At 45.5% G+C, this 18,237-nt stretch overlaps 1 protein-coding gene across 3 annotated transcripts in view; it reads left to right on the forward strand.

Annotated features, from left to right (window-relative positions):
* Positions 1-176: 176 nt before the first annotated feature.
* The window catches only part of LOC128443103 (ankyrin repeat and SAM domain-containing protein 1A), a 67,712-nt gene continuing 49,651 nt past the window's right edge, over positions 177-18,237 (forward strand). For 2 of the 3 annotated variants that reach the window (XM_053425848.1, XM_053425847.1), the window contains exons 1-4: positions 178-633; positions 10,794-10,874; positions 11,099-11,255; positions 12,476-12,538. In XM_053425848.1, the coding sequence (XP_053281823.1) occupies positions 455-633; positions 10,794-10,874; positions 11,099-11,255; positions 12,476-12,538 (480 nt within the window). In that variant the 5' untranslated portion in view covers positions 178-454. Of the gene's footprint in view, positions 634-10,793; positions 10,875-11,098; positions 11,256-12,475; positions 12,539-18,237 lie in introns of all 3 variants that reach the window. The other variant, XM_053425849.1, reaches the window with a different exon arrangement.

An 18,237-nucleotide genomic window follows, 5' to 3' on the forward strand; every position in this document is an offset into this window, starting at 1 on the left:
AACTGGATGGGTGTAGTTGCCTCTGAGTAGCACAGGCACCATTTTGCTTTCACCCATCCATCTGGTGTGTGCAGCCGCTCGGGCTCGTGCGCGTGCAGGGTCTGGGGCTTGAGCAGCAGAAAGAAGAAAGGGCAGTTTCGAGGAAGTGACGGACGAGGCGCAGCGGACCGGTCAGAGGAAGTTTACTCGATGCTGGTTCCGTGCGGCTGAGCCAAACTTTTACCCCCCCTTCGGCTCCAGCTCCAGCGGCGGCGGAGGCGGCACCGTGGACCGGGACTCAGGGATCCAGCGGCGGCAGCTCCAGCTCCAGCAGCATCCGGGAGGAATAACTTGACATCGGGGATCGCAGAGGAATTTCACTCCCGCACCCCCCCCCCCCCCTTCTCCCCTTTCCCTTCTCCTTCTCTTCCCCGCGCCTCCTCCGGGGTTTTTCTTCTTCTCTCCGGGATCCGCGATGGGGAAGGAGCAGGAGCTTCTCGAGGCGGCGCGCACGGGCAACCTGGCCGCCGTGGAGAAGCTTTTATCCGGGAAGCGACAGTCAGCGGGCACCGGCGGCGGGTTGTCGGGCATCGGCGGAGGTGGCAGCAGCGGCGGCCACGGAGCCTCCTCTCACCCGCTCTCCAGTCTGCTCAGGTAGGCAGAGGCGGTGTACCTGACTGGGAGCCAGTGTCTTCCCAGTCTAATATGACCCGATCATTCCCAGCTCGTCCCAATCTTCAATATCAGTGTTAGTTACAGTCATGTTTTTTTTGCATTTGCCAAACAAACAAACAAACCAAACCAGTGCAGCACCGGAGCAGGGGCATGCTTCTTTGTTAGCTCCCAGGCAGCTGAGTCCCTGCCAGCTTTCACTGAAATGTGCACCGACACCTCAGAAGGCAATTGTGCAATTTAACTAGAGAAACGTGCAGTAAAGCAGCTCAGGGTTTCTTCCCTTTAAAAAAGAATGGGTGCACATGTATTATTAATAGCTTACACACAGTCTAGACCTGAGAGCTCTCAGTGGGGAAGGAGGAGCAGAGATCCAGTTGTTAGGATCCTTACTGTACCCACTTAAAACAAAAAAAAACATCTATTTACCTCAAAGAGCAAAGGCCTTGGTGAGGTTAGCATTTGATGTGGGTTTCACATCCTGCAGAAGACCCACCATGAAGGTTACAGAGGTTTAGCTGCTCTCATGAGGTTTTCCCTCGTCACCCAAAGGCTTTTTGTCCTGCTAATATCTCCCTATAATTACTAATCTCAGTAGAATAAAGCAAAGTACGGTCAACACACAGTATCTGATGCCTCTGTACATACCACAGTATACAGATACTAAGATTAATATGTGTTGTACCACAGTGAGGAGGTACAACACATCATTGATCTACTGTACCTCAGATTTCTAAAATGATTTGCTATTGTTATTCTCTGCCCATTAAGAATAATACACTTAAAAGATATAGTTATGTCATCGAAAGAGACTGAGTCACTAGTCCTGTGCTGTTTGTGTTAATTTAATATTGCATCAAATTCTTCCCTGTATTAAGAACCTGCAGCTTGGCCAGACCCCCCTCCTAATGCCCAGTCCTTCTACCTCTGGGTTATATTAAACAGTAGTATCGACTATAATCGATCTGATAAGTTACGAGTTTCATTTTGTCCTGCTGATGTTATCGGAGTTATTGGCTTACCACAACCCAATTGCTGAATTTCCCTGGGCTGTAGAGAGAGAGAGCATTTGATCCAGTTTTACAATACAGCCTTTACTGAGATAGGCAGCGTGTGCGATATGCAATGTTAACACTCATCAAAAAAAGAAAGGAGCAGTGTTATTGTTTAGACCGAGCCCACCCTCGTCTGCCTTACACGTATTGAACTAAAGCTTGTAAACTCCTGGTCGGGGAGAGCTTTGTGTCTAAAGCTTCCTCATTTTAGTAACAAGCACATGTAGGTGAACGTCCGGCATCAATCAAAACAAAGTATTGTTGCTGTGGGAGCCACCGTCACCTGAGGGAAGGTGTGATGGTGTGGGCCGAGGTGATGCATCACCGTGTTACTCAGCTCAGATCATTCAATCTGAGGTAATTACATTAAACCCCGTTGTAAATATCCAGGATCCACTTCAGTGATGTTGTGCAGTCGATGCCGGCTCCGTCTTCTGCTCTCAGATCTGTGGGCGGTCTGAAGAGACCGTTGTGTCATCTGTCTCGGACTTGAGCAATCAATGTGGGGCAATGTTGACTTTGGGAAATTATTGGCCAGTCTCTGCTGGAAATGAGTTGACTAATGGCGGTTGTACCTAACAGACCACGCTGCTTCCGGACACCTGAGTTTAGAGGAAAGGCTCAGAATAAAACAAGCTGTGAGATTATTGACCAGAGGGAAAGCCCGGGGGACTTGTTGCTATTGTGTGCATTTGATTTAGTTTGCATAATGAAAATGTCAATACACGTTTAAAGGGCTTCACAGTGAATGACTACAGTGGCTGTTGGTTGGCGTTTATGTGTGTCTGTGTGTGTTTTTCCCCCTCTTTACCAGAATGTCTTTGTAACTTATTAATCATCCATAGTTGGAAAGTGTAGCCTTGTAATCCTGTCAGAGGAGATTTGATCTGTAGGGACGACAGCTTTCTTCAGCAGATTTTCAGCCTGTGTCGCTCATCATGTAGGAACGTTCCTGTGTTATTTCATTTATTTGTGCGGAAGCCAGGGACATTCATCATTGAATCCGACTTTCTCTGCTGCGTTGGTGTGAGAGCAGGAAGTTCGGCCTTATGTGCGCCACCACAGGTCATACAGATGAATAATCAGGCCGAATGGCCGTCATTACCAGGCTTTGAAGGCATGTTGTGTGTGTTTCCACTAGTTTGTTAGTGTTCTTGCTGTGGAATGGCCCGCATGTCAAGACTTGTTGTGTTTTTGTAACCAGGCAGTTGTGCAGCTCTGCTCTGCGGAATGTCTGCTTTCCCAGGAGGCTGCATCCCGGCGGCTGCCATGGGATCGGCACTGACCCCTGCATGTTTAACACTGTCGCCGCCCCAAACATTTGTTCTCTGGTGCTCCATTAACACCAAAATGAGCCGGGCAGGGCTTCTCTCTCAAGCAGGAAGGTCACGGTCCTGCTTTTATAGTGCCTCCGTGCAGTTGTGGTTGCAATAGCTTGTAACAATAGTGTGTGGCGGAATTGGTTAGTCCATATTGTGGTCTGTTACAGGGCTAACTTGAGGTGTTGTTTACCTCCATACGTCGGCCCCATGACCTGCTTTGATCCCAGGGGTGTACAGGAAGTGCTCTTAAGCAACACTTCCTGGTCCAGGTCGTCCAAACGCAGGCAGCTGCTGCAGTCAGACCGGAGGTGAGACAAGTCCCTGGCAGGGAGAGTGCCTGCCCACTGAGGGGAACTTAACAGAGGAATGCACGGGGTTCTGGACAGACGCTCTGAGAGCTTAGCCAGATGAGGGCTCGTCTCCCAGATTCACAGCCGTGTCCTTTGTCCAGCTGACAAAGCGTAGAATGGCGGCTTTTCATATTCATTTGAGTCCCTAAAGACCATTATATACTTTTTTTTTAGTTTTACAAAGAAAATTGAGCTGTCATTCGGACCACCTATTAAGAGGAGCCTCATTCAGGCTAATGTTTGCCATCACTATCGGCTGAATCAAGATGGGCTTTCTCAAAATTGCTGCGATGAAGATTTCCTTTTGAATCGAGGTTTCTGTATTATGGTTTCTTCTTTTTCTGAATCCTAGGGAGGGAAGAGTTTCTATCAGTGTAATGGCTCGGTTTGCATTTTAAGAGGCTCGGGCACAACTCCAGATCTTTCCGTCCCATTACATCCACCATTTCTGGCTCGTCCCAGGCAAACCCATGCTGTCAGACCGGTGTCAGCTGAGGGAATATCTGCTGCATGATAATGAGCACATACTGTCCCTATAAAAAAATAACAGAAACTCCTTGAAGCTTCTTCTCTAATAGGATCTGTGTGCATGTCAGTGTGAAGGTGCAGACTGGGACTTGTAATGGTGCGTTTGCTGACGACAGGTTCACAGCCAGTCGGTCCTTTGCTGGGTTTCCTAGCAGCTATCAGAGTCCGAGCCTGTTGTAAGTGCAGCCACAGTGTTAACAAGGCAGTGTCTCTCTCACTTTTACAGCCATGGCCAGATCCTCAGATCCCCACTAGGTAGCCCAAAGCTAGCACGCAGCAGGCCTGGCATTCACATTTCATCAGTTGTTGACCTCTGAACTGAGAGAAACTGTAGCCGGTTCAACGCAGGAGGGAGCGGTGGAAGCTGGGAAATCTAACACCACTCTGTTAGCATTCCTGGAGCATCTGAGTTTGGGATGCTCTGCTCGGCGCGTTATGTTTACGGGCCCCGTGTTTGTGTAGTCGGAGAACGCAAGCACTTAGTAGCAGTGATGCATTCCACACACGTGTCTGTGTGGAGGGAGCATAAACCGACACATGTAGTGTCCATCTTTATTTTAACCTAATGGTGTTGTGCTAAAGATAGTTTTCATCCAAGTGGGTCAGGGGATTCTTGATTAGTTTGCCGAGGTAGTGGTTGCCCTTGAGTTGTCTGAAGTAGAAAATATATCTTGTAAGGAAACCAAGCAATGTTCCCAATTTTAACTATACTATAAAATTATTTTAACAGCCCTATTAATAGTCAAGTGCTTAACAATTAAGGCTCCCCCAGTTACCATAGTTTTCTTGTTTCTCAGAAAGGTTATTCTTTTTAAAGTTCCCATCTCACTGGGCTTCCTGTGTTAAAACGAAAAAGAAAGTTGCTCATGCAGGAGCAGGACAGAAGCACACAGACGTACAGACTCCTCTGTGTGCTTGTGTATGTGAACTCTATTTCACCCCAGTCACTGAAATCCTTTATAATAACAAATGGACAAAAAGATAAGGCCGCTGAGCTTGTGGTTTATCTACGTGTGTGGTTTCTTTTTTTTTTTTTAAACAACTAATAGGAAGAAAGTACCACATTGACCCCAGACATCAGACCTCCCTGTCCCGTGCAGTCCCACATGTGTTTGCAGATCCAGACACTTCAGTGTGTCTGGCCTCCCGGCTGGCGTCGTCTCCCTGCTCTCCCACTCTGCCTCTCCCAGCAGCCTTGTTGCCCACCTGCTGGGCCCGAGCCCACCTCCACTGCACCTCCAGACTTCAAACACATTGTGCTTGGAGCCAGAATAATGGCACTGCCCTCAGTCTCTGTGCGCTAAGGAAACTACCCAGCCCAGAATCTTTTACTTTAAATTTCCCCTTTGCTCTGCTGTTTCTGCAAACCATATAAAAGAAGCAGGGTCTGGGCTGGATTAGCCTGAGCATGACTAAGCAGACTGTGACCAGGAAATGGCTCTTTTCTTATATTAACACACACAGAAGTAATTTTGTTTCATAGTCAAAAAAATACAACAACTTTAAAAGTTAAATGATAAATTTGTGAGCAAACAGAAATTTGTCACTTTCAGTAGTTGTTTGTCAGACTTACTGAATATCAGCCTGTCTTTAAAACAAGATGCTCAGTGGATGCCTGTGTGACAATGAGATCTGTGAAGTCTTCTGCTCTGAATCCATGGGAAATGGCAGCTTCTCTGCGACAGGATGAGATATAAAGGGTTTTCCTCGATTTCTTTCATCCCATCTCATTCTGCCTTATCTCTTTTCTTCTTTTCTTCTACATTAATTCCACCTTTTCATCCTGCCATTAGTTTTTTTTCTTCATGCCCATCAATTTGATTGTGCTGGAGCTCATTGGACTGCTCTCATCACAGACTGTGGGGGTGCGCAGTTTATTCACACCTCCTGCTGCAGCACAGATGCTCGTTATGGTGCGTTTCCAGGCCGCCACAGCTCAATCAGGTTCTGTAAAGACTGAATTGGCAAATGAGCTCCCGTGTCGTTGGCTTCATTTCATTCAGTTTTGTTTCAAGATGTACTTGGAGCCGTTTCTGTACCTCCTAAATGTTCAGATGTCTGCGTAGCCATGTTGAAAGGTTTATAACATTCTTCCTTTTAGTAACATCCACGACATGTCCAAGCTACGTACCCACTTCTCAGCTCCAGCTCACCTCCAACTCTCAGAAGGATAATATATATAGTAAAGCTGATGGATGGATGGTTGTAACTATGGATGATCAGATCAAAATGTCATTGTATGAACAATTACTTTCACATTAAACTCAATTGTACTTTGTGTTAAGTGCTAAGTAGCTGCCTAACGTGCTTAATTTAAGATACTGAACATTGTACACGTTATTCTCACTAAACACATGCATGTTAGCATTATCATTGTGAAGATGTTAGCACTCAGACGTTAGCATCCAGCAGAAAGCACTGTTCTCTCGTGCCACCCCAGAGAAAATAAACCAAAGCTTTCAAATAGTGACTAAACAAACTTGAAATTTTAAATAAAAGCAGTTTGAAGAAGTGTATTTGGTCCTTGTGTCATAGATTTCAGATTTGTTGCAGGAGGTGTTTCTGCCTAACTCGTAATAATGCTTCACGACTGTAGCTGTGTCATCCTTTTAATCTGTTCTGTCACAGCCTCCGTGACGAGCGTGTACTGCTCCACTCCGGTTGTAGTTGTAACATGGCATCTTGAGGGAGATGTAGCTCATTAAGTCATTGAGTGTAGTCTTCAGGAGGCCTGGAGGCCTCTGGCAGGTACTTCACTCTCTCCCGCTGAGGAGCAGATGCTCAGGTTGGCGGTTTGGCAGCAGGGCATCTGGTTTCGGCACCCGCCAGCCGTATGCATAATTAAGCCCAATTTCCCCTCATGGTGGCTGACATGCGCCAGTCACTGCTGGGCTCAGCGCCCTGGGCGAGAGTAATCCCCTGGCAGTGTGGTCACACTGCTAATAGGCTGCAGGACAAATCTGTTTATTTGACACCGGATTCACACTCACCTGGGTTTTCATTTGCTGAAACTCACTGCTGGATTTAGCCTTGGATTCTCCCCGTGGCTCCACAAGTAAACAAGTTATCGTTTATCCTGACTTTTGATTCCACTGGAATTATCTTGGGTTTTGTGGCATATGGATTAAAAACAAACATTTACTCTGACTACCTGCTGTTGCTAAAATATTCAACATGTTGAAGCCTGATGGAGATAAGGCACAACAATAGCTGCTCTGGAAAGCAGAGGGTCTATTAGTTCTGTTTAATCCTTTACATAATATCAAGAAAAGTAAGTAAACATTTTAACCCTGTCTGCAGCCTGACACGTCAATTCTCAATTTTTTTATTTGAATATAACTTTAGTACTTTGACAGTTATATATAAAAAATAAAACATTTGCATACAGGATTTCTTGTTTCCTATTTGATACAGTAGGTATTACAGGTAGTTTATTGACAACAACAGTATTTAATCTAGAGACATTTAATTTGGAACATTTTTGTTTTGGTTTCAAACATTCATTTCATCTGGTAACAACAAGTGTGTTGCGTCATGTTCATATTTTACTCTCCCACAGTGTGGAAATCCAGATAAAGACCACATTTCATGCAGAAACTAGACTTCAGAACAGCACATGTCTCCACCAAGGCCCAACAGTCCCCGTAAAATCAATACCTGAGTTTTTTCTGAGAGTGTTATAGAAAGTGAAAAACAAATCCAGGATCTGCACCAAATTGTGGAGGGGTTCTTCCCTGGCCCGTATCGCATCAATCCACCAAGTGGTAATCTGTCTGTCTGGAAATATTTGTGTCATGCTGCTAACTAACAGACAGACACACAAAGCATATGAAAACACAACCTCCTTAGCCGAAGTAAATACACAAATGTTTCAGAACTGCTCATCACTCTGACAGAGAGAGAATTACATTTTCAACTCAAATGTGATGGAAATGACAGATGCATCATCTACTGGAGTCCACAGTGAGTTGTTATTTGAGTCAGTGCTAAAAACAACTGCAGTGTTTTTTGTTTTGTGCTTGAGCTCCATGACATTTGAACTTCAGGAAAAGAAACCCAGTGGAGATTAATGTTTAAGCCTACATATTTTTCCAAATGACCGTCTGTTTAAAATAGCAGTATTCACAATGTGTGACTGACATTAGCAAACTAATGCAGATAATGCATAAAAGAGGGAGAATGTTATTATCTCTCCTGCTCTCATACTGGCTACACACAGCACAACGCACAATTACAGCCTCCCAGAATCTCTTTCAAACTTCAGCCTCATCCCGTTGATATTCCCTCAGGGAAATTAAGGATTAGCGCAGCTTTTCAAACAGGAATTCCTCAGTCAGTTCCCATGAATGTGCCCCCTCCCAAACTAAATCAACTCTGTTTTGCCCATTGCGCCGCTGCGGGCCTAAGCCCCGGCCCCCAGATAGGTTGGTTGTGAGCCGTAGTAAGAGGATGAAGTGGATTGTGGAGCACCACTCTGACTCATGCCCTTGAGTGCCGTGCAGCCAAAATGCAGAGAGGACGTAACACTTTCTGACTGCACTCAAAGCTGTTGCTTCAGGGCCTTAAAGCAAATTTAAATAGTATGACAGTAGAGAGGCAGACAGCTTCATTTCCTCTACACAGAGATAATTTTGATAGGATTAATTAGTCCCCGGGTCCCTGATTAGAGACGTAATATTCCGGGAAAACCACAGAGTTGCATGTTGTTGGGGTTTGTGATGCGTTTGACCCTGTTGAGGTTTCATTGGTCACTGGGCTGATGTGAATGTTTGTGTGTCTGAGTGGCATTTGTGGAACTTCTGGCAATGTCACATCCGTGTCATAACTGCTGAGACTGTCCAGTGTCCAACACAGAGTCGATTTGACCCTTTATTCCAGATCTGTCTGATCTTGGGCATTTATCTTGTGATACATCTGCAGGTTCAACTTGCATGACTAAGCAATTGATGGTAAAAAAGAACACAAGACGAGAACGGTACATTTCCACTGTGGCGTATCAGTAAATATCCCGATTCCCACTTGCATGATATGACAATCACGGCAATAAAGTCACAGCCATGTTAATTATGTGCCCGACCCCGTGGCATGCCTCCTTGCATCACTCGGATAATCATTACTGCCCCATGCCTGATTTTGTTGAATCCTAAAGTCGAAGTTGCGGCTGTCCGTGTTTATGTTAATTTGTGTATGTGGGGGTTTTTCCGCTGTAAGCCGTTACATAACTCCTTTTATCTGGGACAGCACCGAAAGGTCTGTTTCTGTCTCCGTTTCCCACTTTGATGTGTTCGCCGGCCATGCACATGCAAGCCAGGGGACGACAGTGGAAGTGTGCGTGTACGACTCCTTCAAAGCCGACATTGATCCGAGCTCACGTATCTTTTCAACTGAAACGCATCAATCCCCATCATGTCCGTCCACCACCTTCTCCCCGCTGTAGTGTTTCCTTTGAGCACACCCTGCGTTTGATGTCTCACGTCTTCACGGCTCCCTGAGTCGGTTCAGACGTGAGCCAGAGGGGGTCGGCTGTAAGGAATAAACAGCTTAGGTTATGACGAGGAGAACAGTGCATCCCTGTGTGTCTGCGCTCCGTCAGGCCCATTGTTCCGCAGGCTGTGGAGCCCTTCGAGATACTTATTTAATGAGACAGCTCTGACTGTGTAATTGCCGGCTGCTCTGAGAGCTATTATGGGAGATGTATTTTAGGGGAGGGGAGGCAAAATGGCCATTACTGCGACAAAACCGAGCCGCGCGTGTGTGGGGCAAAGTCACAGGAGTTGAAGCACTGAAGCTGACGCGAGGAGGCCGAGCATGCCGCTGCCACACCTTCCACACCGATTACATCACGGATCAATTCCTATTGTGTCTGTGAGTTTGTTCTACTGGTGGAGCTGTTCCCCCCCCCCCCCCCCCAGCTTACAGCCTGTGATGATGCTCCTCCCTTCAGCAGAGCCCTCTCTCCAAACACCTCATTCATAGAAGTTTTTTCTTGCTTGCATTAAAATTCAAGCCAGTAATAATTAATGAATCTCTTCCCGCCGCCAAATCTGTCGCTTTCGTTGTTTTTTTAAGAAACTTTTCTATAATGTATCAGAAGCTAAGTAAATAGTTTTTTTTTAGATGGAAGAGAAAAATCTGTTCATGTTTGATTCTGTGTGAGGCTCGACTGCTTTCCAGACCCTGGTCTCAGATATTTGGTTCACTAGTGTTGGGATTTCCACGTCTCATGATTTATTTAGGATGTGTTGAGGTCTTTCAGAGAGCCTCACATCCCCGGCCTGGCACTCAGTCTCACCAGACATCCTTCAGCTTCTTAAATTACTCATTCCATCTCTCTTAACCCCCCCCCCCCCTCTTCCATCCTCGCCACAATGCTGTTTGTGAATTAAAAGAAACAAGCCAATCTGAGCTGACAGCTGGAGTTCAGCTCAAGTGGATGAGAGTGCCGGGCTGATCCTGGGCCAGCTCTACACTTTACCCCTGCGCTGCTTGTTTTTGGCTCGGCCTCAGAGCTTTGTTTGTTGTTTCATTACGCTGCATGACAAAAAGCCCATTCTAATTCGGTGCTGGGCTCAGAACGATCAGCCCGGGATGCATATCTGTTAACCAGATAGCCTTCGCTCACCCTAGCTGCTGCTCTGGGGTGTTTCTATTCCTTCCTGGTTGTCTCAGTCGATGCTGCTGCTGGCCCCCGGCCCTGTGTTTTCTTATTCCTAGTCGTCTGGCAGGGGGGTTGGGCTGTGTGATGTGAGCGAGCCGCCGAGATAGTGATCAGTCACACCCACAGGTAGACACTTTACACAGGGCTAGGCAGTGTGTGTTTGGTCTGTGTGTGTGTTTTTGTCTGTGTTTATAAAAGCTAAATAACAATCTTCTCCTCTCCTCCACAGTATCTGGAGAGGCCCCAATGTGAATTGTGTGGACAGCACTGGATACACCCCCCTCCACCACGCTGCCCTGAACGGACACAGGTATAGACTGGTGATAAATTACTGTTGGGAATTGGGAGGAATGCCTGAGTTGCGGCGTCTCTTTATGTATGTACATTAACTGAGCGCTGCCCTCACACACAGTTGTCCCATGGGGACATTAAAGCTATTGATTTGACTGTCTCTTAAGGCCGTGTGTGTATTTATCAGTGTGGTTTAAACTCTGGCCGCTCTCTGACCCACGCTGTCCCTCCATTGATCCGCAGCGAGGTGGTGGAGGCGCTGCTACGAAACGAGGCCTTGACCAACATCGCCGACAACAAGGGCTGCTACCCGCTCCACCTGGCGGCCTGGAAGGGGGACGAGCACATCGTCAAGCTGCTCGTCCACCAGGGGCCCTCGCACCCCCGACTCAACGAGCAGGTCAGGCTCAGCGGTTTCTCTTCTGCTTTGTTATGTTTGTGTTGTGTTGTGTTTTCTGATTTGACTAATGCAGTTCTAGTTTTGGATTTTCAAACACACTTACTGCTGATAATATCACAAGTTGTGAGATGAAGTCTGTGATTTGCTCCCCGGCTTGTTTAAAGCCAGAGATCCAGTTCAGACCGGTTGTTCACATCCGTCCTGAGGGATCCGATCACAAGGGTGTCTGGTTCAGGCGTCGAGGTCCGATCACTCAGACCACATGCGGAGGTGGTTTTAGATGCACGTGACCACAACTTCTCAAATTGATAAACATATCTTTCTTTCAGATTCACCCCTTCTCCTCACACCTCTCCCTGGCAACATCACTCACACGCTAACACACAAACACAGTGACACATCTGTAAACTCAAACCAAACAGCAAACAGAAATTTGCGTGTTTATTCCCAAATAGAGCGGGGAAGTGAGATCTGATCACAAGTGGTCACAGGAGACACTTTCAGGACCCGTGTTCATGTCAGGGGTGAACTTGCTGCTGTCCACTTGCGATCGCATCTCTCAGGACGGATGTGAGCACCGGGTCTGAACAGAGCCTGTGTGTCTGACACATTAGGACTTCTTCTTTTAAAGTCACAGACGTTTAAATTCAGCTTCTCAGCAGATTTGTCGACGTCTTGAAGTTTCATTATGACAGTTCTGAGGGTTCAGTCAGGAACTAAAGGAGGTGTATTTTAGTTTTTTCGGTAACGAGGAAGGAGTTAGTTTTAGCAACGAAATGCACAGTAAACACTTTTCGATGTTAAACTCTACCTCAGCATGGCATGCTTTATATTAGAAACAGGAAGAGTGCATTGTGACTTTTACAGCTTTGACTCCATGTCAGTGTGATGAGTGCTTGTTTGCTCTAACTGTTTTAACTCATATGTTTGATTTTTTTAGTTTGGTTGCTTCCAAACTCTCCAGCCGGAGAAATGACCCATGATGAGCATCAGAAATTTAATCTGAACCATTACAGGCCAATCTGATATTTAACAAAAAAGCAGATTTAAAAAGGGTGTCTGTCTCATTTTGTGTCATCTCTCACTGCCTGTTCATGACATCTGACTGTTCATTAACCTCAAATCTGATTTTTAGTTGCACTCATTTGTGATCATCATTCGTTTGTTCATCGCTTGTCTGAAAAGAAGCCATCAGCCTATCTTCTCTTTCTCCCTCCCAGAGCTCTGTAGACCATAAAGAGTTCAAACGCTGTGGGCCCTTTGACCCATATATTAATGCCAAGGTGTGTACACAGTGCTGCTGAAACAACATTTCCTCCTTGAAGTGCTCCTTCGCTTTACTGCTGTGTTGGCTTGATGTGCTTGGGTTTGGTCTGTTGCTGCTTGCTGCTGCTCTGGAGATCTGGGGGAGGCTTTTAATTTCCCTGGCTATCAGTACATCTCTGTCCTCTGGCTCTCTACTCATGTTCGCTTGTGATCTCCAAATTGTTGTGTTTGACATAAGTGACACTGCATTTACAGCATGCCCTCCACCGATGTTAATCTTCCCCTCACATGTTACAATACGCTTGTTGCAGCCTTTTTTTTTGAGCAGGGTCCGGAATAAACTGGGCTTTGGATGGACATGCCTTTAAACTTTTGGTTAATGCCTCCGTGTCCCCTCCGTGTCCCGGGAGGTGATTTGTGAGTTTCTGTGTGGGAGCTTTTCTCTTCGGGGTGAAGACTAAGTGGAAACTGGTGTAATGTACCAGTCAGCAAAGTTGTTGGCTGCAGTAGGAGAAAGTATTGAATGATTCAAACCGCTCTATTAATTAAAGCTCCGACACCCATTACAGTATTAGAAAATCAACAGTGGAAGGTTGAACGATGGAGTATAACTTACAGGAAGTCTTCTGTAAAACCTGATTGCTGGCTGCAGGATACTGCACTTCATATAAACGATCTTATTAATTGAATTTAAAGAATAAATGAAGTTTAGGTCGAAGAGCAAAAACATGGTGATGATTAGTACATTTTTATTCCAATGTCGAAGTAGGTGGTCATAAAAATCTGAATAAGTAGCTGAGGTTAGAGTTCGTCTTTCACTTATGAAAAACACAGCAGGAGATTGTCCGGGTCAGGAAGCATCCACAACAACAGGAAAATGTTCACTTCATTCAGATGAGGCCTGGTGCGTGGGGGGTGGCTGGGGGGGGAGCACTAGCAGGATGGACATGACTTATAAATTATGTTCCGGAAATCAATTTTTTTTGCAAACACCATTTCAACACCGGCATCGGCCCTTATCACCAACAGTAAAATCTCTTGTTGTCTGTCAGAGTTCAGAGCAGGTTTGAAAGCAGCTTCACAGAAAGTCTTCTATAAAACCTACCAGCTGCAGCGACAACATATAAAAGAGAAAATAAGACCTGACAATATAAGAAGAATATAATTGAAGAGGGACAATTATGTGAAGAATTAAGTAAATGTCTTTTTCCTGTAAGCTGCTCACCAGCAGAGGGGAAACCAAGTTTGAACCCTTGGGTTTACTCTATCTCGGTTATGTGACTCCTCTGTAGTACACAGTGTATTACATCCAGCCACTTGATATCTCAGTCTCAACACCACCCTCATTGCATTGCAGCTACTCGGGGGAAGCCCCAGTCTCGTCTACATGACAGAGAGATGTCAGTTTGTTGGAGGCTGCCGAGCCGACGGTGTCTGATGGAGTCAGAGCAGCGAACAGTGTGAACACGGTGGTTTCTTCACTCTGTGATTGCACTTTCTGGCGGCAGAGCTGTGTGATTGGATGGAAAGGCTGGCTTCTTTAACACATGCATACACATTAGAGTGTGGATTTTCCTGCCGTGGCTGCTGTGTTTCTCTCGCTCTCTTCTCATTTAGCCCGTTGAGGGTTTTCTTATTGTCTCCTGCGGTTCGTTATGAATGATATCTTAATGCAAACCCTTTCAGGATAGTTCGGGAGCCACTACCTGGTCATGGGCCTGAATAATTGATGCCCTGTTATGAATAAATCAAAATCATGGATGCGGGCGTGGAGCCTCTGGACCTGGTTGTGGTCATGGTTGATGGCATCATGTGACTGTGTGGGCGGGGTGCACGCTGCCTTCCCTCTCATCCCACTCCAGGACCAGAGAGCCTCATCTCACGAGGAGGATGGGAGTTTTTTTTTGCCGCACTGGTCTCTTTGCATCAGCATCAAAGAGAGATGTCCATGCTCTGAGTGTGTAAATGGGTGAATTTGCTCCTCCTCCTCCTCCTCCTCCTCCTCTCCTCCCTCCTTCCAGTTTGTGCTTCTGAGCTCGCCTCGCTCCAGAGAGGAGGAGGTGACGTTGTCATAGTAACAGTGTCACGGCTTATTGGTCGTACAGTGGTGGTGAGTCGTCCCAGTGGAGAGACGTGGTGTTTGAGTGGAGTGAGCATGTCAGACATGAAAGGTGTGAGATGAGGCTTCAGTGGTCCCTGTCAGGGACACTCAAGGAATCAGTCCAGACTGGATCCAGTTCTCTCTCATCCTGGTCCAGGAAGCCAGTCAGACTCATGTTTATTCATGTCTTCTCAGTGATGTCTCTCTCTGATTGTGTCCAGAGCGAGCTGGTAACTTTGATGCTGCTTCAGATTCCTCATTAAAGGAGAATTAACCACCGACCACATGATCTGACCTCCACTGACCACGGCATCTGAGAACTCAGGAAACACTCAAAAACAGTGTTTCACTTAAAAAACAAGTGGTAGACTCTGGAGCTGAAAAAGTGATCCGCACCTATTTTGATTATTTAATTCAGACTGTAGCTAATGATTTGTCATTGTGGATTAATCTGAGGATCGTATCCTGGGTTAATTAATTGCTGAAAATTTCCTACAAGCCCAATTTGATGTTATTAGTTTGCTTGTTTTCTTATTCAGTACAAAACCCTAGAAATTATACATTTTCTGTCACAAGCAAAGACAAAACTAAGATCATAACATTTGAATAACTTCAACTGGAGAATGTTAATGGTGATGGGAGATCGTGTATCAGAGGTCGTGATCATAGTGGCTGAACCAGTATGGCGGATTCTGTACCTTGCTGGCTGATCGTGATAATAATGGCGGATCCTGTATCGTGTTGATAAAGCTGCTGGAGCACGATCGAGGTGGCAGCTGATGGTGGATCCTGATGGCGGCAGTGAACAATGACTGTGGACTATGGTGGCATCTGATCTTGATAGTGGATCATGATCGTGGTGGCTGCTGACCCTGGACTATGAATACAACAAGAGTGCTTGATATATCATATTTCTCCTCAGATACTCAACCATTACTGACAATAATCCATCAATTAATTTACCTTCAGTTATGCTACAAAATGTTTGTTCTAATAAGTGCTTCAAATACCTTTATCTTGAAGATGTTCTCCTTTACACTTGACATCTATTGCACTTTCTACCTTCTTTTCACCCTGTTTAAAGTTTTTTTTTAGTAGCTTGTTTAGGGTTGAGGGCACAGGATGTCAGACCTCGTTAAAGCCCTATGAGACAAATTGTGATGTGTGAATATGGGCTACACACAATTACATTGATTGATTGATTACTATCTTAACCAACATGTTCAATTATGCACAGAAGTTAAGAAAAATAAACGTTTCTAAAGACATTTAGTCCAAATCCAATTTCCAGGAGCAACTGCTGGTTATTAATGTTTTTATTGACCTAATTTCTGTATTTACCATATTTCCAGTTTATTACTTCACAACGAGCCGTAGACCTTGGTTTGCCCTGACTCGTATCACGCTACCTTTCACCCAGGCTTCATCTTCCTATATAGGTCACATGACTAATACAATATGTGTTTAGATGAGATCCTCTTACCCAGGCTCAGATGTTCAGGCTCTCTGCCCATCAACGTGAACCCAGACGGCGTCATGCACTGCACACGACCCCGGAACAAATCCAAACGGAATCAAACTGAGGCTCAAGGAAAGTCAAACTAGAAATAGAGGTGAATTGTTAAAGATGGATCGTTCATCTCTCTCAGTGCTGCATCTCAGACATGTCGGTAAAAGTTTCTGATGGCGGCAGTAGAAGTCGTTTCTTCGGTCACCTCATTATGAAGTGGAGCAGAGTTTCCCCTCCTTCCTGCAGGCGCATTGCTCGCAGTCTGCCAGCGCGCTCATTTATCCGTGTGTCACCTCAGTGTCCAGCTCTTCCCTCTGCAACACAACATCATAGCCCCCCCCCCCCACTCCCTTTACCTTCTGCTCTCTTCTCGTCCTCCACAAATGTCGTGCCAAGAAATGGTCGGAGCTTGTCTGAGGGGCGCTCAGGGGGACATGTTGTTATTTAGCAGAGGGATCCGAGTTTATTCTCATTGTCTTTCATCTGTGCACATTGTAGGATGAGTCCTTTATGTCGGTGACAGCTGATTGTCCCTGGACGAGAGGAGATTCAGAGCAGAGCCGGTCTGCAGTAAATCGTCTACTTCAAGGCCTCTTGAAATTATGTTGGGGAAAGTGTGTCCGATCCAATCAAGTGGAGTATCCATCAATTAACGGAGCCCCTCGTCCTCTGAGGGTCGCCATGGGGCTGGAGCTGTCATTGGCTGAGAGGCGGGGTCCATGTTGGACAGGTCACCAGCCTGTCACAGGTCCAAGTGGAGTATGAAGAGGGGAAATTTATCTTTACTGTAAAAGCGAGGGAGAGAGTTGGCTGTACAGAGAATCCCAATCTACGGCCGGAAGCCAGTCAGACAGTTATTTCATTACAGGGCTGCAAGGTCTGGTTACTGTGGAATGCGTGACAGTGTCCAAGCTAAAAATCTATAATTAGAGTCAGCGTTTACGTTACGGTTCCTCTGCTTTGTTTGGGTTCAAAATCCAGCTGGAATTTGAGTCGACTTGGACGACAAATGTTGAGAAACAAACATTAACACAAACATTTACTCACTTCTCTAAAGAACAAGGGGCCGTTGCTTATTTGTTCAACCAACTATTTGAACAAAAATATTTTTAACAAAAAATAGAAAAGAGAGAGAAGCAGTTTAACTTTGCACTGGAAAGCTCAAAGCCAAGAAACATTAGGTATAAAAACCTTTGACAGTGAAATTGTGTTGATATATTTTCACTTAAGTGACTAATTGAATAATTCACGGCCTTTAGCACTTGCAAATAAACTAAAAACATGGAGGGGGAGTTGCAGTAGTCTAGGCGTGAGATGACAAGAGTCTGGACCAGACCCTGTGATGCCTCCTGAGTGAGAAGGGGACGTATTCTCCTGATGTTGTTCAGCATGTGTCTACACGATCGGATTGTTGCAGCAATGTTGCGGTAAGGGAGAGTTGACTGTCGAGGGTCACACCCAGGTTCCTTGTGGTCCGGGTGGGGACTACCACAGAGTTGTTGATGGTGATAGTAAGGTCATGGATGGAAATCCCTTCCCTGGAGGGAAAATTAGCTTTGAGGTTGATAAGACTGATTATAAAATAGTGTGAACCCCCAATATAACATCCACTGGCAGCATCTAAGTATTTATAACAAAGTTACATGTAGATATAAGTACATATATTTGATTCGATCGATGTTATAAACAGCTGTAACGCCTCCTCTGAGCACCCTTAGTTGGAGGCTTGAACAGATCATTTTGTAGTAATTATTTTGTAGTAATATCAAATATGTATTTATGGCAGAAGATAGAATTGTTGACACATACTGCATATTAAAACAAACAAATGTGTATAATAATAATAATATCAACAAGGTTTGGTTTCAAAATCAAGATAAAGTCAGTCACATTAACTGGATGATGAATACAAATATAATCCAAATATTTGTATATCAATCTCACAAATGGAAAACTACAGTAAACCCTCTTTGCGTGTGTGAGATCCATAATTTATATGAATGCACACAAACTGGTGGGATTAGAGATGAGGTGGAGGCGGGCACGCAGCGAGCCCGGCCAGCCCTCTGGCACACTGGCTGCAACAGCTGCTGTGCCCACCCCTT

Source organism: Pleuronectes platessa, chromosome 6 (genome assembly GCF_947347685.1).
Source record: "Pleuronectes platessa chromosome 6, fPlePla1.1, whole genome shotgun sequence".
NCBI classification, from domain to species: Eukaryota; Metazoa; Chordata; class Actinopteri; order Pleuronectiformes; family Pleuronectidae; genus Pleuronectes; species Pleuronectes platessa.